At 41.6% G+C, this 17,094-nt stretch overlaps 1 protein-coding gene across 1 annotated transcript; it reads left to right on the top strand.

Moving 5' to 3' along the window:
* Positions 1–14,695: 14,695 nt before the first annotated feature.
* On the top strand, positions 14,696–16,402 carry LOC147735074 (olfactory receptor 5F1-like). The gene is made up of 3 exons (XM_086952599.1): positions 14,696–15,593; positions 15,785–15,822; positions 16,373–16,402. Exons 1-3 carry the CDS (start codon positions 14,696–14,698, stop codon positions 16,400–16,402), a joined length of 966 nt encoding a protein of 321 aa, XP_086808725.1.
* Positions 16,403–17,094: the final 692 nt, after the last annotated feature.

The raw sequence follows: 17,094 nt of genomic DNA on the forward strand, positions 1-17,094 counted from the left end.
AGCCTGTTCGTTACTTTCGGTCCAGTCCGATCAGGCCACAAGCCCTCTCTCTCCACATTGAGTCGCTGGCTTAAACAGGCTATCATCCTTTCCTATGCTGCGCTGGGTTCGGGGGTTCCGGTGGGGGTCCAGGGGCGGTCCACGAGGAGTGTCGCTGTGTCCTGGGCCTCCTTCAAGGGTGTCTCCACGGAGGAGATTTGTCGGGCGGCGACGTGGTCGTCCCCCCACATGTTCATGGAACACTATCGCGTGGTCTTGGGTGGCCCGGCCCATGGGGAATTCGCAGGGGCCGTTCTCAGTGCGGGAGCGGTAGCTCCTTGAGGTGTGTTGTCTATTATGTCTAGACTCAGGTTTGCTGCAATTCCTGTTGGCTTTACTTTATGCTGAATAAAACCTTGTGTTGGTTTACCTGCATCACCGTGTGGTGTGGTTCTTCTAGTGGTCAATGAAGCCTTGTTGGCTTGGGTATTTGCTCACTATGTAAATCATGTGGCGAGGAAGACTTACGAGGAGGTAATGCCCCGGTTACTTACCGGTAATCTTCATTACTCCGAGTATAGTCTTCCTCGCCACATGAGTTCCCTCCCCCCCTCCCTGTCTGGCTATCGGCTTCATTGTTTGCTTGGTAGATCAGGCTGTTGGTTGGGCCGGTCCGCCTCTTATAGAGGTCAGGTGGGACTGGCCGGCCATGTTGGGAGGGGGTGGGAGGTGGTTTCTTTTTGCTTTGGAGGGTTCTGTGGCGGAGCTAAAGCTCACTATGTAAATCATGTGGCGAGGAAGACTATACTCGGAGTAATGAAGATTACCGGTAAGTAACCGGGGCAATCACAGAGTAAGCAGTGGAAGACACAATTAATATTTAAACATCACCAAAGAGGGCCTCTTCAAATCAGATAATGCACAGTTTCCAGGCTTTTGGCAGCACACATGTATTAGTCATGAGATATGTGATATAAGGAAAAATGGGATACATTATACACAGAGCTCACATACCTGCGGCCTGCGACTTCCATGCAAAGTATTCAGTTTAGAGACAGTTTTAGGCCCCTAAAGCAGCACAACCCTCTGCACAAAAAATAACATGTTACCAAGGACAATATGTCTAGCAGAGATAAATTGGTCATATAGTTTGTTAGGCCAGGAAATATCTTACGGTTAGGAAGTTGAGCTACTGCATGAATCTTAGACCATATCTCCCTCCAGACTAATAAAACCAGTAGTGCAAGTGCAGAAGCTGCAAAATTAGGTTACCACAATTTCCATCTGCTAGAAGAACGAGCCAAAATTCACCAATCCATTAAGAGCCTGCTTACTCTGAAGTGCTGCCGTTTCTTACACCTTTATATTGAACACGTACAAAAAATATATGAGGTGCACATCCTGCCTTAGTAAAGTATGATGCACATGTGTACGCTTCTTCCGAGATCACACCTACAAGTCAGATAGCTAGTCACTCACTTCTGCAGAAACCACCTCTTCACACCTAAGCTTGGTGAAGGAAACCACATACAAAAGGTCAGATAAGTTTGGCCAATCAGCGTTGAGCAGGACATAACCACACACTGCACATTTAGATAGTATACCTTTGCTCCGCTCAAATTCCGAGAACGATAACCACATAGGGGTTTTCTACGCTCATCATGTGAGGGTAGGTCCAACTAACAGCGCTTGTGTTTCTGGAAAATTGCTACATCTACTGATGTTATCTTTAATTTTCTTTGTGAACTATGCTTACATCTGTGATGAACCATTGTGGTTTGGATGAATAAATAGGACTGCTTCAAAATAAAACTCTAGACATCAAGTTGCATCTCCTTGGAGGTGAACTGATCTCTCCTGTAGAGACGGATCCTCATTGCAATGTTGTAATGAACCCATATAGCTGTGGCAACTTCTTTTTCTTGCTGTTTGTTTAATAGATTTTGCCTCCAACACACGGTAGTTCAAGGAATATTAATACTAACTGTGGGCAATAATCTCTGCTCCCACTAACAGAGATTGCAGAGATTCAGTAACTGCGTATTTCATTGAAAACATGGAATTCATGCAATAATTCCGAATACGTTATGTAGCGAAATTAGCTACTGCACCCAAAACCCTTTGATTAAACAATTTTACCTTTACATGCTAAAAAGCATTTAACCAATTCACAAAAGTGAACTTTGAAAAATACCAGGCAATGAAAGAGGTGATAATTTTGGGATCACCGCTAACCTAGGGGGAGGGCAAGCAAATGTCTTGAACATAAAGAGCATATCATGCTGAACGTTTCGGTGGTGGTCCCCTCCTCCTTGGACCACCCCAAGCAAAGTTATGGGCAAACATACAATGCCAACCAAAGGCCCAGCAAAGCATTATGGGGCGAGATTCTAGAGTTCAGTGAATATCATAGTATTAGCACTCAGCTGAGCCCAAGAGCCTGCCCCTTGAGGAATGTTTTGATATTGGATACTATAATATTTATGGCACTCTAGAATATTGTCCCATAATGCTTTGCAGGGCCTTTGGTTGGGATTGTATTTTTTTGCCCATAATTGTGCTTGGGGTGGTCCTAGGAGGAAGGAACCACCACCAAATCATTTCAGCATGATGTGCTCTTTGTGTTCAAGGAATCTGCTTGACTCTCTGCCTAGGTTAGGGAGGATCCCAAAATCATCACCTCTCTGCTGCTTGCTATATTTACATTTTCATTTTTGTGAATTGACTATATGCATTTCAGCATGTAAAAATAGAATTAATTATTGTTTAACTGAATGCACAGCTTGCTATATTTTCATTTTTTTGTGAGTATATGTTTTTTAGTTGTTTTACTACAGGTGTGTTAGATTTCTGTTTTATTAATACACACGTTAATAATAGCATAACTCGGAGCTCATGCAAAAACTCTGTAATAAGCTACTGCTACTACAATCCTTTGATAAAACAACTTTACCTTTGCATGCTAAAAAGCATATAACCAATTCACAAAAGTGAGCTTTGAAAAATATCAGGGAATGAGAGAGGTGATGATGTTGGTGTCCTCACTATCCTAGGGAGAGAACCTAGCAGATGCCTTGAACACAAAGAGCACATCATGATCATGATGAGTCACTGATGATTACAAGACACACACAGCGATGTTAACTTGTTCATTTGAATATGACATTTACAACACATTCTTTAAAAGTCTTTCCTGTGTTCTCAGTGTCCATTGTGAGGCATGCCATAAGCCTTACTCTAATAAACACAATGATGAAACTAGCCACTACATAATGCACAATTTAGTTGCAAATCTTGCTAGTCTGTATGTTGTGCTTTTACAAAAATCCCAAATCTTTTGTTTGAGTGCTGTTGTACATGATTCATGCACAAGTCTTGAAGCATACATGTTGTTGTGATCTGCGCAGAAATAATGTTTTGAAACAAGATACTTTAAGGCTTGCACTAAGTTCCATTGCAGCAACCGCAAAGAGTGATACCTTAAATACCTGTCTGCTGATTCTTTTCTGTTTTTCTTTTGTAGGTCTGAAGCGTCCGATTCAGAGAATGCTGAGTGGAAACCAGTTTGGGATCAGGAATGCTGCTGTTCAGGAACAGGAGCACAGTACAGGTAAGAAGCGTTGTCTGATGAGGCCAAACTCTGCATGAACAGCAGGCGTGATTTGAATACCTGTGTATATCTGCATTGGTTCACATACTTTCAAGAAGTTATGCTACAGATAGAGTGTCTGGCAGCACATTGAGGGAGCAGCAGTTCTCCTAGCAGAGGTACATGTGTGTGCAACAAACGAGTGTTCTGGAAGCATTCGCTTCAATGTGGCATGCTAGTTTTTTTAACCCTATCACTTCTTAAGGGGAATATAACCAGTGCTTGAGACATCGCATTATATACAAACCCAATACGATGTTCTTAACACAATTCACAATCAAGTTATATATAAAGTGTAATCATTACTGTGAACACCAAGCATTATAACACACAGGCCGGGGGCCACCTTATAATGACCTTGAACATAAGCATGCTATTGCACATTACAGTATGTTGGACATGACACTTGCTATACAGAGAACCCATCATAGATGAAGAGGTAGGGACATCATGTGCTAGTGTAAGGTCTGGATTAACCTATAGTCAATGAATGGAGGGGCCGTATTGATTGCCAGTTAGCTGTACAACGCTTTTGAGTGGGATCTGGCGTGTTCGGTATTGGAAAGGATCGGGTACCACAGAAAATGTATTGGAGCAAATGACTATTGATCTCATTGCAGAGAGGGGACAAACTATCACAAAGCCTAAAATTGAAAAAAGATACATCCATCCATAAATGGAGTAACCACCGGACCAACACAAGTCAACACAGAGGCCAACACTTAACAAGCCCTGAAGAAGTCTCATGTGTGAGACAAAAAGGCATTTGATGCATGTGAAGAAATGCTTTTACAAAAAGAAAGAAAATAAAACAGAAAACAAATATGCAAGCTTGTGCACTCATTTCAACCTCATGATGTGTATTAGATATTTGTAATTAACAATAATTGATGTAACAATAGATGGTGGGTGCTGATTTTTTTTCCATATAATATAGCAAGCAACGGTAAGGGGTAGTTGCATTCAAAAAACCCATACAGTCACTTTACCAGTGACACTGCCCCAGAGATATTTTAAGGCATGGACAAAAATGGGCAATTGCCCAGGGCCCCTATCTTTCAAGGGTTTTTGGGATCTTTACCAAAGGATAGCTCTACCATCAAAGAGAGCTTTAAATTACAATCTCTCAAACACTAAACATGACTGCCCTACCTACTCTCAATCAAAGGTTATCATATACTAAATGATATAAGGTAACCTGAGGTTATTCTATGAGAGAGGTAGTCCTTACAATAGTGAAAAACATAGTTGAGAGTTTTTCACTATGAGGACTTACAAAACTGAACTGTACATGCCCAACTTTTTATATGGAATTCACCCTGCCCGATTGGCTGTGTAAGGCTTACCCTTTGTGTTAAAGAGGAAAGCTTTAGCCTAGCAGAAGGCTTATTTTGTTAGGTCAAAATGGCAGTTTAAACTAAACACACAGCCTGTAATGGCATACCTGAGACATTTTTCAAAAGTCTAATTATGTGAGTGGCATAATTGGTACTAGTAGCTTTTAATTTACAGGCCCTAGGTACCTGTAGCACTACTTTACTAGGGACTTGCAAGTAAATGTGCCAATTGGTTGTAAGCTAATGCCACCATGTTTGAAGGATAGAGCTTGAGCACTTTAGCACTGGTTAGCAATTTCAATATGTGCAGAGTCCTAATGCCAGCAATAACGAATTTAGCACACAGAAAATATGAAGGCAAAATGTTTGGGGTGACACTGTAGAGGGCCATGTCTAACAACACCGATTTATTATGCTAAGTGGAAATCTGTGATGTATTGTTTCTTTCAGAATTCATATCTCTGTAACACTCCAGTGGATTTTTGTTGTTGAGCTTTCTAAATAAAGACAAAACTACCACCTTTTCTTCTAAATTAGTGTCACATTTTTATTGTGTTGCATATCCTTCTCATTTAACTGTCTTGGCACACGGTAATGCTTCACGCGTGTTCCTTTGATAACGCTTGACTGCTCTGATCCACAGATAACCGTCAACTGAGCTAAGGCTTTACAGATACCCTGACTCGACCTGATACAGTACTGTGACTGTATTTCTGGGGAATAACATGCTGTTTTTGATGCTTACGGAAACAAAGTCTAACTGTTGTGGTAAAAACTGGATTTTCTTCCCTTTCAATTATGGAATATTTGACATACGGATGGCCAAAGGACCTCAGAATTGAAAGGAGGAGAGCTCTTATATAGAAACTCCCATCTGTATTAAACTTCATTTAGGAGGTTTGATGTCATTCATCCATGCAAGACAAGTGAGCAACACTGTAGCAGCGTGGGTGTCAGTAATGCAAAACCAGCTGTAAATAAACATTGGAGTAAATGTGCACTTAAGTAGAACCACCTGGTGCAGATGGTGGGAATAAGCTGAACAAGCTGCTAGAGTAAGAAGAAACCATGTAGGCGCCATATTATGGATGACCAAATCCTGGCTACCAATCACCTTACATTCCATAACTGTTTACCAATTGAACCTAGGCAGCAAAATGCAATTATTTACAGTTGTAAAAGATATTGGCATGTTCAAAAGATGAATCTAGGTGGCAGTATTTATGTCAACCACCAAATGCAAATTGACACAGCAACAAAGAACAATTGAGTTGCTCATTCCAATTGCAAATGAGCTTTTAAGGACTAAATACTGTTGGTACCACCAAATCTCACTTTGATTGCTTACACCTATGCTATTTCCAGCAGCCTTGCTGGGAAGGATAGTTTAGACTGTACATGGTAGCTTCCAGCATCAAGGAGGTAAGAGGAAGGGTTGTAGATGAAACCACTCAATTTTCATGTCAACACGGATAACAAATTGTGCTACATGGGGCTCACAAATTTCAGGTGTGCTGCCCAACATTTGCATGTCTATTGTGTTTTTTGTTGGATGGTGGATAAGAGCACTGTTAAATCCTTAATTAGATGGCAATGTATGGAGTATTTGTGCAATAACTCATAAAGTAACGCAGTGAAAACACCACAATAAGATATATATAAATACATACAAATATCAGCTTCCATCCTTCAATTTTAAACATGATGGTCATTGTTGTTATCCGGTTGGATTCTTGTGTTTATCCTGTTAAATTCCGTGTGTATCAAATGTAGGAAGTAAAGGAGATGTGAATGTCCTGCAACTTGCTCCTCAGGCATAAATCTATAGGCTCTTACCTTGTTTGCCATAAAAATAGCTCAGATGAATTGTTTCCTGGGTCTTTAAGTAATTAAGCGCAACAGCTTGATGAAGTATGTTAATGTTTTTGGTGCTTTGAATATGCATTTAAAGAGGACCGAGGTAATCTGGAGAGTGGCCTTTTTGTAGTTAAATGCAAAGCATTGAAATTATTCTTACATCAAGCTGCAGTTCCACTAGTCGTTACTAGATCTCCCTCACGAGTCAAATGCAAAACCATTGAAACCCTTACATCAAGCATTTGCATTTGACTCGTGAGGGACTTCTAGTAACCACAAGTTGAACTGCAGCTCTTTGTAGAATTATTTTGATATTGGATACTATATAATATTCACTGCCCACTGCTAATCTCATCCCATAATGCTTTGCAGGGCCTTTGGTTAGGAATGTTTATTTGCCAATAACTGTGCTTGGGGTGGCCCTAAGAGGATGGGAACACCACCAAATCGTTCAATAAGATGGGCTTTTTTGTTTTCAAGGCATCTGTTTGGTACCTCCCCTAGGTTATGGAGGATCCCAAAATCATCACCTCTCTCACTGCGTGCTAATTTTTCAGTTTCACTTTTGTGAAAGTACTATATGTACTTTAACATATAAATATAGAGATACTTATTTTATCATAACTAGCACTGTGCAGAATGCCATTTGCAATTATTTTGCAATTTTTTACAGTGCAGACAAGTACACAGTGTCATCAGCTACGCTACGTACTACTTGGAGATCAAAGTATACTACGTGAAGCTACGAGTAGTGCTGCTATGCAAAATATGCCCAGGCATAGACTTAAAACAAGACCACAAACAACCAAAATCCACAATACTGTACTTCATGAAGGGTAGAAATAGCTCACTTCTCTTAAGATGTAAAATGTGACACTTTGAGTTAAATGTACCTTTGGATGCATAAAACTATACAACGAAAGTGTTGCAGGGAAGGTGATGCATCGGTTCCTTATACGCAAGAACGGTGATGCGTCGGACCCCTACTGATGCGTAGGGGATGCATCAGTTCTTCTCGGCATGGGGAGATGATGCCTCGGTTTCTTACTGCGCTCCCGTGACAATGCGACCAGCAGCGCCGTGATGCATCGAAGATCCGGTGCAATGAACAAACGGGTGTCTTCTTCTTGATGCAACACGATGCGTGCATGCCCTACGGCCGTGCGGTGACTCAACGATTCTTCTGAGCTGTGACAGGCCCTGCGACACACTTCTCCGGTGATGCGGTGGTGTCTGATGCAATGTCGTTTCTCTTCTCTGGTGATGGGAGGCGCTTCGGTGATGCAATGCAACAGCTGCGGTGGCGACACCCTTCTTCAGTGATGCGACAACAAGGGCTGTGGTGGCGACACGCTTCTCCGATGATGCGATGGCATCTGATGCGATATTGACCCTCTTCTCCGGTGATGCGAGGTGCTTTGTGTTGTAACGCGACAGCTGCAGCGGGGGCGACACGCTTCTTCTTCGTAAGTTGGGCTTCCAGCTCCTTGCGGCACGCAGTCCCTCAGAATGTCCTACACAACTGCAGGCACATCCAAAGTACTCTTGGGGAGCTGGTAGTTGAAGTATGTTAACCCTGAGTCTTCAGCAGGTGGCAAGCTCTATCTCAAGCCCTTGGAGATACTTCAGAAGTTGAATGAAAGTAGTACAAAGTCCTTTCTCCTCTCTTTGGCAGTCAGGAAACCACTGCAGGCCAATCCCTCACACTTAGGGATAATATCTCCTTAGTCTCTCTGGTTGCTCTCCTCAGCAAAGGTTTCTTCTTATTTGCCCAAAGTGATTTGAAGTTCTGGGGTCTGGGTCCCCCTTTTATTCTCATTTTCTTTTTGTTCTCTGAAGGCAGAGAGGCCTTTACCTAGTCCAAACCAGTTCTGGTCAGTCCTGGAGCACTTTGTTGACAAGACTCATTCTTTCCTTTCACGGTGCAGGCCAGGGACATCAGACGCACCACAGGAGGTGGAGCCAGCATTGTGGAGGGAAGGCACAAACCTATTCAGATCCTAGGTACAACTCCTCCCACCCATCTGCATGCAGATCTCTCTATTCAGCCCTGTGCTGACTCACCCAATCTCCTGGAATCCCCCAGCCCCAGCCCCTGTCACTCAAACTCCAGACAAGGAATACACAACCAGGCAGAAGCAGGTTTGGATGGTTAGACAAGAAAATACCTCCTTTCTAAAAGTGGTATTTTCAAACACAGAATGTTAAAACCAACTTCACTAAAAGATGCATTTTATCATTCAGGCATATTTAACTCGAATTTCGGCCTAGTTCACTGAGTCAGTTAGGATTATAAGATGTAATAATCAAACTACCCATTCTGGCCTAATAGGTAAAGGTAGCCTTGCAATAGTGAAAAACGAAAATGCCTGTAATTCACTATTAGGACATGCCACACACATCAGGGCTTGTCCTACCTTTTACCTACAATGCACCCTGCCGTTGGGCCTACCATAGGGGTGATTAATATGCAGAAAAGGAAAAGTTTAGAGACTGGCAAGTGGGTGCACTTGCCTCGTCCGCATGGCAGTACCAAACTGCACACAGGCTCTGCAATGACAGACCTGATACCATTTTACAGGCTGCTTCTGTGGGTGCCACAACTAGTGCACCAAGCCCACCAGCAGCATTTTGGTTTACCAGCCCTTGGGACACTCAGTGAACTGTACTAGGGTCTGACAAGTAAACTAAACCAACCAATCATGGAATCACTAATCCATACATTAATTTATAATGCGGAGAGCATTTGCACTTTACCACTGATCAGCAGTGAAAAAGTGCCCAGAGTCATAAAACCAATAAAAACAGGTCAGACAAAATACAGGAGGAAGACAAAAAGTTCAGGGATGACCCTGCAAAAAGAGCCAAGTCCAACACCAGACCAAAGCCAGATTAGAAATGCCACATGCATTGAGGCAATGTAGCAGGATCTCATGGGAGATGGTATCAAATACTGCTGATAGATCTAACAAAATCAGATCTGCATGTTTTACTTTGTCCAGAGCGGATTTAAGGCTTTCCGCAGTATGTAAAAAAGATTATTCTGTGTAGTGTACTGACCTAAAGCCTGATTGAGTTGGAGATAGGGTGTTTGTGGTTTCTAAAAATGTTGTAAGTTGACTATTGACTATTCTTTCATTAATGGTACTGAGACAAGGTAGTAGGAAGATGGGCCAGAGGATAGAAAGGATGGTAGGATCTGCAAATTTTTTGTTCTGGAGGGGCTTGACTGCTGCATTTTCCCAGTTTGAGGGTACCTCTGCTCGGCCAAGTGATGCATTAACTATACTATATATGAATAGGTTTACTGTGTCCATAATGGCATGAAGGATTTTAGGGGGGCAGGTGTCAAATGGGCATCCTGATTTACAGGAGAGGATAGTTTGGTGGGAGTGTTCCATATTAATCCTTTCAAATGAATGTAGGTAGTGTGTTTTATTCTGAGTTTTAGATATAGGGTTAGTGGTTTGGGGAGGTATTTCCTAAAAGTCAGCATGAATGTTTTGAATTTTCTGTTCCAAGAAGTCTGCTATTTGATTACAGTGAGCTGGGAGGGAGGGATTTCTCATTCGAGTGCTTTAGAGTGCGTGAAGGATTTCACTATTTTAAAGATAGTTTTTTGGTCAGCAGAGGCAAGTACTTTGGAATAGTACACTTTCTTCAATAATCTGATTAGGCGATGGTAGGTTTTTAAGTCTAGCCTAAAGTGGGAAAGATCTTCTGATTTATAATTTCTTCACCGTCAGCGTTCAAGCTGTCTACATTGAAGATGTTGATCTATTCATTTTTGTATAATCGAAGGGGAGGAGGTTTTAATGATGGGGTTCTCCTTTATAAGGTGACTATGGAGCTAGGGTGTTGCAGAGTAGGGACATCCAAGACTGGATTGGAGGTATTAGTGATTGATGGTGTTATTACTAGCTGAAGGTGAATACCCCCATCTATTAAAAATCCACTTTCCTACATTATGATTTAGGAGTTCAATAAGTTGAATTATTTACAGGTGAATTGTGATAACAACAATATAATGTGTTTTTGGGAGAAACAAAAGTTCTCTAAGACTGATGATCGATAATAAACCCTTAGGAGGTAGTAGCCTTCTATAACTATTTGGGAACAATAATAGACAAAAACTTTATATGAAGAGACCACCTAATCAATAGGCGGATAAAATCATGTATTAGGCCGATCCTGAAAACGGCCACCCTGGACCCTTTTGAGGTAAAACATTATCAACCTATATCATGCCTGCCAGTAGCACCCAAATCCTTAAAAAATCAGTCGACAGGGAGCTAACCCAATATCTAGACTCCAATAATCTGCTTGACTCATCAGTATGGATGTCGGTCATTTCACTGCTTTGATTATGGCAACGGAGGAAATTCACAGACAGGTGGATGGGGGAGTCAGAGCTGTTCTTATCCTCTTAGACCTATCAGCAGCATTTGACACCGTGTATCATATGGTGTTAGTGTGGTGGCTGAAGGCTGTGGGGATTGAGAATATGGCTCTGGCCCTTCTACCCTTCTTTCTAGCCTCCAGGGAGCCAAACATACAATGGGAAAATTTACAATCTGACACATTTCATCTCCCGTAGGAGTGCTGCAGGGATCAGCCTTGTCACCAACTCTATTTAATATCTATATTACTCCATTGGCCAGACTCGTCAGAGAGCATGGCTTTATTCTGGTCTATTATGCGAATGAATCGCAGTATGTCATTTCCGTATCTAAACAGCCAGAGACCACCACCAATAGCTTTCATGACTGCTTGACGAAAGTCATGAGCTGGATCAGTCAAAACTTCTTAAGATCAATACTGATAAAACAGAGGTAATGGAGTTCGGCAAGGGTCAAAGCCTGTGGAATCAAATTTGGTGGCCAATTGAGGCTGGTGAATGTCCTCGTCCACAGCTAAGGTCAAGAACCTAGGAGTGATCTTTGATAATCAGCTCAATTTTGCAGCTCAGATCAATCATCTAACTTCCTCCAGCTTCTTCTTACTGAAGACTTTACAGAAGATTTTCCCATTTATCTCTCAGGAACTCAGGAAGTCTGTGGTAGTAGTTCTTTTTTTCCAAAAATAGACTACTGCAATGTACTCTTTATTGTCAAAGCTCAGAGAATGAAACTACAATCTTTACAAAATGCTGCAGCACAATTGTTACTAAACATTCCTAAAGACCATCCTACCTCGGCTGGCATAAGATCTCTGCACTGGCTCCCTATCCAGCAATGAGTAAAATTTAAGGCCCTCTGTCTGGTGTAAAAGGCACTATATGGAGGTGGTTTGTTTGATATCCAGAAACTGTTTTCATGGTACACTTCCACCAGAAATCTTAGATCCACAAATGTGGGTCTCATTCATGTCTCCAAAATTCATGGCTTCAAAATTCGCAGTGCAAGATGGAGAGGTAAGAGTTTATCACATTGTGCAGCTAAACTGTGGAATCAGATGCCTATTGTGATGAGGATGCAATCCAACAGGTAGCTTTTTAGGAAACTGCCAAAATCTTGGGGTCTCATTTATGAGGCTGTGCGTCACTTTTACGCCGCTGGTGCATCACATTTTGTGACGCACCAGTGGTGTAAAAAATGCGCCTTGTTGCACCATATTTAAAAAGTGACGCATCTAGGTAGATGCGTCACTTTGTAAACCCCTGCGCTACATTATACCTGCGCCAGGTATAATGTATGCAAGGGGGGCATATTGACGCAAGGAATGGTCGTAGAAGTGACGCAGTGAAATCTATGAGATTTCACTGCATCACTTTTAGGACGCCGTTGTGTCAAAATCTTGCGCCTGCCTCACAGGCGTAAGACTGACGCAGGCCCTTTCACATGGGGCTTGCCTCATGTGAAAGGATGCATTGCTGGAGTTGCGTCACTTTTGTAACACACTCCAGCAATGCGTTACTTTTGCGCTTACAGATACGTCAGAATGTCGCAAGGAGTGCGCACTGAGAAGTGACGCATCGCTGCTTTCACGCAGCGATGCGTCATTTCTCATAAATGAGGCCGTTGGTTGTTGCCTACTAGCTAAGTTGCCGTTGTCAATGAGTCCCTCATCACATTTTCAGCGCCAACACGCCGAGGCATTCGAGAGCTTTATACAATGTATCTCATCTCATCTTATAAAAGAACAATTAATTACACTGAAAAAATACTTTCAAAAAAATGGTGGTCAAGCCATTTTTCCATCTGGTACTGCACTCAACAGTTGGTCAAATATGCTGCACGTCTCAGTTATTTTTCATGACACATTTGTTGCTGTGCTGGATAATCTTTATATTTATAAAGTTGCGGTATTACTGGGCATTTGCTCTTCAACTCCTCACTGTAAAATTTAGTTATAGCTCACCTTGACTTCACTACTGTTGAGACATGCGGGACTGTTTTTAAATTATGTGTGCGATTGCATCAATATCAATGAACATTTAATGGAACAGTTCATATGTAATGAGCTACAGTCTTCAAGCCTGAATATTGAGGTGATTGAGGGTATGTTTTTCTGATTGTGGTGAACAGATCAATCTACACTTCCTGCAGGAGCTTTCAAGAAAGCCACGGATAGCTGATTTGATCTCACCTTGGATACATCCCAAAGTTATATATTGCGAATTCTAAATTCAAGGTGCATAATTAAAAGGGCCATTATCGCCGCTTTAGCGAGACTTTTTCCCGCTACAGCGGCGATAATTTTATCACCTTATTACCTAGCTGTCGATAACACCAGCTAGCGTCAGCTAGTAGGAGAAAGCGATCATCTTGGGGCACGATTTACATGTCAGCAATAATTATCACTAATGACATGCAAAGTGGGCGTGCCAAGATGTTAGCGACTCCTATTACCAACAATGGCTTAGTTTGGGAAATATTTGCGCTAAGCGCGAATATCCCCAAAAGCTAATGCCTGCTCTGACCAGTTCTTAGCCATGTTATCCATTGAGAGGTGGATAACATGGCTAAGAGCATTGACACGTTATTGCCTGAATATCGCTGTATTGACAGCGATATTCACGCATTTCGGCCGGTTTTTTTCGCTTCTGAGATAAACCTTGATAATAGCAAGGTATCTCAGCGATAAAAACAGGTGAAGGGCGGCGATAGGAATATTCCTGCTAAGCCAACATAGCGATAATTGTCGCTAGTTGTTGGTAATATGCTCCTAAGTATTTTAGATTCCGACTTTTGTATATGACAATAGCTCAATTTGAAAGTTGTTGGAAGAAGAAGTGTCATTCACTAAAACTGTTGCCTTTGTGTCTACAAAGACCAATCTTTGGTACATATAATACGTATATGTAAACTATTTCTGTGTCTTAGGAAAACATATCTGAAATTTGACTTCACTGAAGCAAACAGCAGATCATTGCAAGAAGCAATTAAATACTGCTTCACCATGAAGGACTATCAATGCATTGGGAAGCTAGTAACGTTTTTGGACTTTGTTTATTAATATCTTGGCTAGTGGATCTACATTTTTATTAAATGAGCCATTATTATAGCTTATTGATAGAAATCATTATAGTGGGTTTTGAATTTATAACGGGTCCTAGGTACTAAAGTTGGTTTTAGATTTGATATTGACATTTTCTATGATTGTAGTTGATATTTTAACATATTTATACAATAAATATTTCATTTCATTTCATGCTAATCAGAAATTAGTACCTAGTAGTAAAGGAATAATGGCTTTAAAATTGTAACTATCTGTTGTTTTCTAAATTAAAGGATTCTCATGATGCTATGCAGAACATCTTTGTGTGATTCAACTAAAAAGTCAATAGATTGTGCAAACGGTGATGTTCAACATACTACAGAACAATGCTGTAATGTATATTTTTCTGTTCCAGGAACATCATTGATGTGAGATGGAGAGGAAGAATCTCACCAGTGTTTCAGAGTTTGTACTCATGGGGATCACCAGCCAGTCACACTTGCAAATCCCACTGTTTGTGGTTTTCCTTTTCATCTATTCAATGACTCTACTATGGAACACTGTGATATTTCTGACTATTTGGCTCTCCACTAGCCTTCATACCCCTATGTACTTCTTCATCAGTAGCCTGTCCTTCCTGGATATCTGCTTCTCCTCAGCAGCCACCCCTAAGATGGTAGTTGATTTCTGGACAAAAAGGAAGGTCATCTCTTTCTTGGGTTGTGCCTTCCAGGTCTATTTTTTTTGTGCACTTGGCGGCACTGTGAACTTCCTCTTTGCTGTCATGGCCCTTGACCGCTATGTTGCCATCTGCAACCCACTGCTGTACCCGTCTTTAATGGACAATAGGGCTTGTATTCTGCTTGTAACTGGTGCATACGCAGCTGGCTTCTTACACTCACTCATTGAGACTTGTATCACCTTCCGTCTGTCCTTCTGTGCCTCCAATACCATCCAACACTTTGTCTGCGACATTCCACCACTGCTTGAGCTCTCATGCTCTGACACAACCATCAACACATTGGTGCTCTCTATCTTTGGTGCAATCAATTTCATGTTTTCTCTCCTTGTTATCTTAATTTCATATGGCTACATTATAGCCACGGTTCTGAGGATGAAATCTACTGCAGGGAGAAAAAAGGCATTCTCAACCTGCGCTTCACATCTCACAGCTGTGACACTTGCCTATTCAACAGTTTCCTATGTGTACATATGGCCAAGCACGTCCATCAATCAGAAGAGTGTGGCCACAGTATTTTATACAATGGTGATCCCCATGCTGAACCCCATAATTTACAGTCTGAGGAACAAGGACATAAAAACAGCTCTCAGTAATATTGTTTATCTAAAACGTTTTCCCAGTGTTTGTTTTCAATGTAATCAGTTTAATTAGCAAGTAAAATTCTCTTTTTAGGTGGTGAACAGAGGACTTTGGGGCATATTTATGAGTTCCGGCGCATCTCTGCAAATCAGCAGGGATGCGCCAGAACAAATGCGTCACGCAAAACTACCCTTACATCAGGGCGCATGGGTAGGCAGATGCGTGACGCATTTCATGACGTAAGGGCGGCGCATCGCTGGAGTCGCGTCGCAAGCGCGACGCGACTCCAGCAATGCTCAGTTGTGCCCTAGGCACTTTTGTGGGGCGCACCTGCCCCGGAACGCCCACCCTGCGCCAGAACGCCCACATGTGGCGCAGGGCTTTACAACGTGACACATCTGCCTAGATGCGCTACATTGTAAATGAGTCGCAGGGATGCGCCACGTTTACGCCGCCGTTGCGTCACGCAACGGCGCCGTAAACGTGGCACAAGTGCCTTGTAAATCTGCCTTACTGTCTGTAAGAGTTAGGAAAACTGACATAACAGTTGACATTCACTCAGACCAGACATAAGAGTTTCATTTTTAGCTTTTCTTAAGACTTTAGTGCTCTGTATGAAATGAGTGTATGTACTATATTCAACTCTCAGTTAGCATATTGGCATTTCATTAAGTAACATCTACATGAGATCGCAAATGCATAATAAAAATTTTGAGGCCACCATTCACAAAGGAATAGTTTGTCGTAAATGTAAGCTTTTGACCACATTGACCTTTGTATGCCTAACAGGAATTTATGAAAGGATTCCTGCAGGCATAAATGCTTTTATGAGTGCAGATTTCTCTACTATGAGTCCCACTGAAGCAGTAGGGAGAAGGGCATGGTCTGCCTTGGAAGTTTGAAAACACCAAAAACATATACATTTGAGCGCATTCCCAATCTCCACTCCATACCATTTCATTTCCAGTTGGCATGACTCCCATTCCAAGTTTGTAAGGAAAAAGGATCACACTGACTTTCTGTAGGGGTGTTTGGGCAGGGCTTTCTCCAAGGGGAAAACTGTCCTATGTATCTTTTAGGTCTCTAATTAAGCCCTGGCGGATGAAGGTGGTTTTGGATCTTTGAAAGGTGACGTAGTGTATGAACTGTACTATATGCAATGCTACTGGTATACAATAAGCCAGTCAGTCAGTCTATAACTTTATTTCGGTCAAAGCGGACCATAAAAGTGCTAAATAAAATATATACATGCAGACAATAAAATGAATAAATAACATTAAACAATACAGGGACATTCATATATATACATTATTAACAAAGTTAAAACTATACATTTCTCAACCCATCATAAAATCAAGTTCAAATATAATATAGTTATTGACAATGATCGTTAAGTTTTGTGCTAATATTCCAGCTATCCAATTGTTATGCCACTAAATACTTTCCCTTTTGCCGGAAATATAAAACAAAAAATAATTTCACCACAGTAGGCGATTATTTTACACAACTCC

This window comes from Lissotriton vulgaris, chromosome 1_2 (genome assembly GCF_964263255.1).
Source record: "Lissotriton vulgaris chromosome 1_2, aLisVul1.2, whole genome shotgun sequence".
NCBI classification, from domain to species: domain Eukaryota; kingdom Metazoa; phylum Chordata; class Amphibia; order Caudata; family Salamandridae; genus Lissotriton; species Lissotriton vulgaris.

Bases quoted from the DNA above. Each gene is read 5' to 3' on its own strand.
- LOC147735074 (XM_086952599.1), top strand. From the start codon at position 14,696: ATGGAGAGGAAGAATCTCACCAGTGTTTCAGAGTTTGTACTCATGGGG. The intron at 15,594-15,784 runs GTAATATTGTTT...CCCTTACATCAG, and splicing joins GGACATAAAAACAGCTCTCA to GGCGCATGGGTAGGCAGATG. The intron at 15,823-16,372 runs GTAAGGGCGGCG...TATGCCTAACAG, and splicing joins TGCGTGACGCATTTCATGAC to GAATTTATGAAAGGATTCCT.